This window comes from Phaseolus vulgaris, chromosome 7, assembly GCF_051622355.1.
Source record: "Phaseolus vulgaris cultivar YP4 chromosome 7, ASM5162235v1, whole genome shotgun sequence".
Lineage (NCBI taxonomy): Eukaryota > Viridiplantae > Streptophyta > Magnoliopsida > Fabales > Fabaceae > Phaseolus > Phaseolus vulgaris.
The window spans coordinates 16,153,366-16,159,510 of record NC_143504.1 but is presented as its reverse complement, the minus strand read 5'-3'; the positions used below and the strand labels follow the sequence as shown (position 1 = coordinate 16,159,510).

General features: G+C 33.3%; 1 protein-coding gene across 1 annotated transcript; it reads left to right on the top strand.

The window, feature by feature from the left end:
• The first annotated feature begins 3,736 nt into the window (after positions 1 to 3,736).
• LOC137828200 (zinc-finger homeodomain protein 4) lies at positions 3,737 to 4,735 on the top strand. Its single transcript, XM_068634671.2, has one exon. The coding sequence runs from the start codon at positions 4,003 to 4,005 to the stop codon at positions 4,594 to 4,596; it is 594 nt and encodes a 197-aa protein (XP_068490772.2). The 5' UTR covers positions 3,737 to 4,002; the 3' UTR covers positions 4,597 to 4,735.
• The last annotated feature ends 1,410 nt before the right edge of the window (positions 4,736 to 6,145 follow it).

Sequence of the window (6,145 nt, the reverse complement as noted above, 5' to 3'; positions counted from 1 at the left end):
TTTTAGATGTTTTTTCTCTAGTTGCTAAGCTAACCACTATCCGTTTATTGCTTGCTCTTGCTTCTACTTATAACTGGCACCTACATCAATTTGATGTGGACAATGTCTTTCTTCATGGAGATCTTGATGAAGAAGTATATGACTCTGCCTCCAAGTCTTTGTATGGGCTGAAACAAGCAAGTAGGCTATGGTTTGCCAAATTATCTTCATTTCTTATTTCTGTTGGATTTATACAATCTAGTTCAGATTATTCCTTATTCATTAAAAATAATGCATGTACTTTCAATGCTTTACTTGTTTATGTAGATAACATCATCCTTGCTGGAAATTCCATGGATGAGATCAATAATATAAAGAACTCTCTGCATTCCAGCTTCAAGATCAAAGATCTGGGTCAAGTATTTTCTCGGGTTGGAGATTACTATAACAACAAAAGGTGTACATTTATGTCAACAAAAGTATGCTCTTGACATTCTCAACGAATGTGGAATGCTTGTCAACAAGCCATCCTTTACTCCTTTGATTAAAGACAAGCCTCTTCTTCACGATGCCAAGGCTTCTCTACTTAACCAAAACACGTCCTGACATCACCTTTGTTGTGCATCTCCTTAGTCAATTTGTTCAACAACCAACTATTCATCACCATCAACTGCTTTACATATTCTCCGGTACATGAAAGACATTTTTTTTGTTGCTGGCAATAACATTCAATTGAAGGCCTTTAATGATTCTGATTGGGCTTCATGTCCAATGACAAGGCGATCCACGACTGGCCTTTGCATACTTCTTGGCACTTCTCTTATTTCTTGGAAGTCCAAAAAGCAAACCACTGTCTCTCGTTCTTCTCCTGAAGCTAAATACCGTGCTCTTGCCACTACTACTTGTTAGGTTCAATGGATCACTCATCTTCTTACTGATTTTCATATCAAACCTAATGCTATTATAGTTTTATACTGTGACAATCAAGTTTCCACCACATAACTTTCAATCCTAGTTTTCATGAAAGAACCACACATATTGACATCGACTGTCACGTTGTCCGAGAGAAGATAAATGCTCAAATTTTCCATCTTCTTCCCATTTAGTCTTATGATCAACCACATCCATTATCCACCCTGAGGGAGAGGGTATTGTAATTATATTTTAACGGTTGTCGGATAACTAGGCTTAGGTTTATTTCGGTTACCATGGTTAGTTTTCGTTTCCTTATCTTTTATTTAAGTCTTTCTCTGCTGTTTGTAAAAAAAACACTTGAAGGAAATAATAATTCTGAAAAAATGAACATTAATAATCATCTGCTACATGATGATTTCATTTTTTCAGCAAGCTCAAACACCGTAATATTTGATCTTTTATTCATTTGAGTTTTTCATTAGTGATTTATTATGAATACATGTTGTTTCTTGTATAATCTTGGAAGAGAATATTGTTTTCTTTATAATTATATTTATATTTTTTATGGATTATACTAGTTTCTTAAAAATCATCCAATAAGAAACAAACTCTTTTAAGTTAAGGATACTTACAACTAAATTAAGTCATATCTTTATTATTTAAGTCTTCTGTCCAGTAAAAAAAACTTATTAAATTGTGATGACAATATAGTTACCTATTTTTTCTTCTTCATGTTATTTAATGTAGAACTTTATGTTATTTAATATATAACTTTAATAAATAACTATTTGAGAACAAATAAAATCCATTTTACTATATACTTATTGAGTAGAGTTTGAAGGAGAGTTTACACTTTATAAATTATTTTTCTATCACTATTTTTCATTTTCGTTATTCTTCATAGTTTTGGAAGGTCAAAATTTTCATCCAGTGATATAACGGCTCGTATACAATTAACTCAAATTATCTCAACAAGTTAGTGATGGATTTATGACAAACATAGGCTATGATTATTAGAGGTGTTGGATCTAGTGGTTGTATTGATGGAGGAGGGCCAAGCACACCACACTATGAAAAGCCAAGCTCCAAGTCTAAGCCGTCTAGAACCACATGAGGAGCGTCTAGCCCATGATGAGGAGCGTCTAGACTTCATAAGGAGAGCGTCTAGCCATGATGAGGAGCGGCTACATAAGAAGCGTCTAGGAGGAAGCCTAGACCGTCTAGGACCAAGCATATTCACGTTCACATGGGTCAAGCTACGGTTTGGGATAAGAAGGCCTTGTATATGTCACATGGAGGCCCATTAGGGGTGGCTAAGTAATTAGAGTAGTGTAGAAAGCATAAATGAGTGAACATTCTAGAATCTAGTTTGCTTGGCCGGTCATGTGCCATGTGCATTGTGAATTGCATTTCATTTTGGCTTCCATTTCATTAGGAATTAGCTTAGTTTTTACGGTTCTATAGCCTATAAATAGGAAGGCCATCTCTTGTATTTTGCAAGTTTATTGTGAGTAAAGTTATGCTGCCATTTTGTGCCAAGCTTTGCTTCTCCCTAGAACTCTAGGCTCTAAACTTCACATCCTTCACCTTTCCTTGGGCTGGCCGAACCTTCCAATGTTCATACACATCATGCACCTTCAAGATCAACATCACTCTTAGGAGGATCTTGCTCACACACATCCATGGCTTCCGCACCATCTCTTACATGATTCAAGAAGAACTTCATGAATTTTGCCATTATGGAGAGGATTTAATTGTCACTTGTGTATGGTAAATGACTTATAGCAGCTTCTTGTTGTTGGGCATAATTGTTCAATTGTTATACAAAAGTTGTACATTCACCGTAAATATATGCTTGAACTATGTACTTTTTATGCTAATGAATATATTTAGTTTTTATGCTTGAACGAGTTGTTTAGTATTGTACTTTTGTAAGAACTCCTGATATCGTTCTGTACTTTAATTTTGTAATTTTAGTCTTTTAATTTTTAAAATGATGTGATTTTAGTCTATTTATTAATTTGTAATCTAACACTTAATTAAGGATATATTAACTTAACAACAAAATACTGACATGAGTGTGATACAAATAAAGATAGAGTTATATTGACAAGATTGAGGCATATATATGGAATTGATGTGCCCATAAGCTATGTAGTTCTGGAGAGCTGAGAAATGAATACTGAGACACATCATCACCACACAAATATATGTAAGCTTATTTGTTAAGTATAAATGACATCCAATCAATACAATTTTTAAAATACCATTTATTAAGTCGTGTTTCTTTTATAAAGAGGTTTGATATGTTTGAATTGATTCAGATTATATTATAAGTGTTAAAAATAGAAAAAAAAAATAACATTTTAATGTTGTTAAAGTGACATTTTTCTTTTAAAAAACATAGCCAATCTTTAGAAAATTGACAAATGGACGAAAGGAAATATAAGACTAACATAGAAAAACTTGCATATTGACAAATCAAGACTTTTCTATTAAGCTTTCCTAATTGCTTGCAATTGAAAATGATATCCACCTTTTTATAGTAACTTATATAGAACATGGGTATGCAAATGGGGAGTGGGGACAACCAACCACAGTCCAAATCCCCTCTTTCGAGTAATGCACTTATTGCAGTTTGCAAAGCAATGGACAGTCTTTTCTTCTAAGTGGACAGTTCTCCACAAATGTTCATCTCTTTCGGCTTCCTGTTTAACTTTTCTTCTTTTCTTATCTTTGTTTGCCAATCCTTTTTCACTAATTTAATCTTTTTAAAGGACAACATTCTAATAGCGTAAGCTTGATGTCCAACAGTGTATGCAAAGCAAAGCAACAATGGCATGCACCCAACTTTTCAACTCTCTCCACACACTCTCTAGTCTAAAATAGTATATCAAACCCACTGAACATTCCATATTTCTATTTCCATCACACTCTCACACCCTCAAAGTCATATATCTGTTGCTTCACTTGCAAAATTCACAATCAAGACACCTCGTATGCCTTTTTCCATCAACTTCACCTTCCTTATAAATACTGGCAGCAACCTCTTACAGCTCTCATCAGTCTTCCTCATCTAATAAACACCAGTTGTAGAAGCTTCAACAGATGGAGTCAAGCAACTTACATGCTGATAAAAGGGCAGATAAAAAGGTAATAAGATACACGGAATGTCTGAAGAACCATGCAGCTAGAATTGGTGGCAATGCAACTGATGGGTGTGGCGAGTTCATTGCTGATGGAGAAGAAGGCACCCTTGAGGGTCTCAAATGCTCTGCTTGCAATTGCCACAAAAACTTCCACAGAAAAGAGATAGAGTCTTCTGATTCCTATTTCACTCCTCTGATGATTATGCCGGATACTACTCAGATAGGGCCCATTTGGGCTCATTTATCTCCCAACAAAAGTGGTTCAATTAGTCCTTCTGATGTGTCTGATGAGAAGGACTGTGAAGATGGGATGACTAAGGAGGAGGGAAATCCAACTGAAAAGGTGAAGAAGAGGTTTAGAACCAAGTTCACACAAGAACAAAAGGAGAAGATGTTGCTTTTTGCAGAAAGGGCAGGGTGGAGGTTACAGAAGCTAGATGAATCTGTGGTGCAAAAGTTTTGCCAAGAGATTGGAATCAAAAGAAGAGTCCTCAAAGTGTGGATTCACAATAACAAGAACACTTTTGTCAAGAGAAATCCCTCCACTAGCTAGCTTAATTAACATGAGGCAATATCTTTGCTTTAAATTTGCCTTATTATTGCTATTTGTCTTAAGATTTTTTTCCCCATTGTTTTGCCCCCCCTTTTTCCAGTGCTTCAAAAGAGGAAATGTAACATCTGAATATTAATTTTAGGGTCATGTGTCGTTGATCTTTCTTTGTTTAATTTTGAGAGCAAAATGGTTTAGAGTGTTTCAAACACCAATCTACAGATTTAGATGTTTAAAATCTCATATTTCTTCACTGATATCAATTGAAAAAATAATCATTCGCAGTTCAGCTTGATGCCATGCAGCTTAACTTTAACAGGATCTTGCAAACGCGATGTTTAAATAAGCAACAATGGCGATAATATATTGTCAAGAAAATTTGATGGATGAATTCATGAGGTGCACTAAGACATTTCCCTTCATCTACCTCTTGTCTGCTACGTATAGTTGCACTAAGATTACAGATTCAGACCACTGTCATTTTCTACCTATCGTATATGGTTAACTTTGTTATATAAATAACAAATAAATATAAGTGTATGTACAATTTTGATCCACAATTAATTTATAGTATCATGGGATTATTAATCACACGTAGTTAACTAAATGGATAAATATAATTTATTCGGCTTCATAAGTGGTTTGATTGGAAATATTGATATGTAGTTAATAGTATCACGATATTATTGAAATGTTCAATATTAATTGATTTTACTTGACAAGTAATTAAAAACATTATAAAGTTATTAAATGTTTAATAATGATTAACTTTATCTCACAAGTAATTAATATTAATCACATATTACTATTCATTCAATATTAACCATATATAAACAAACTAAATATAGTATAATATAACATTGGATGGAAAAAGTTTATCTTTATTCTTGTAATTATGTGACAATTACAACCCCAAAGGAGAAAAGGTGGTATTTTCAGTTATTTTTTCCATATATATATATAAATGTTAATTTAATTATTAATGATTGACTATGAGTTTTTTATTATATTATTAATATGAAATTATCGGAGATAATGACTAACATTTTGGATGCCTCAATGCAAAGGTACACTCTTCCCAATGTTAAGTACGGATTTTGAACATTGAAACAACAATCTAACATTATTTTGTTAAAGATCTCACATCGACTAGAGATTAGAACATTTCATTGTAATTATGTGACAATTACAACCCCAAAGGAGAAAAGGTGGTATTTTCAGTTATTTTTTCCATATATATATATAAATGTTAATTTAATCATTAATGATTGACTATGAGTTTTTTATTATATTATTAATATGAAATTATCGGAGATAATGACTAACATTTTGGATGCCTCAATGCAAAGGTACACTCTTCCCAATGTTAAGTACGGATTTTGAACATTGAAACAACAATCTAACATTATTTTGTTAAAGATCTCACATCGACTAGAGATTAGAACATTTCATTGTATATAAGTGGGTGCAAATCTCACCCATGTGTCGGTTTTATGGGGTTGAGTTAGGCTTAAAGTTCAATTTGTAATCAATCGGTGGAACAATTGAACTT

What these genes read in the sequence shown, in the direction of transcription:
- LOC137828200 (XM_068634671.2), top strand. Translation starts at nt 4,003, where the DNA reads ATGGAGTCAAGCAACTTACATGCTGATAAAAGGGCAGATAAAAAGGTA.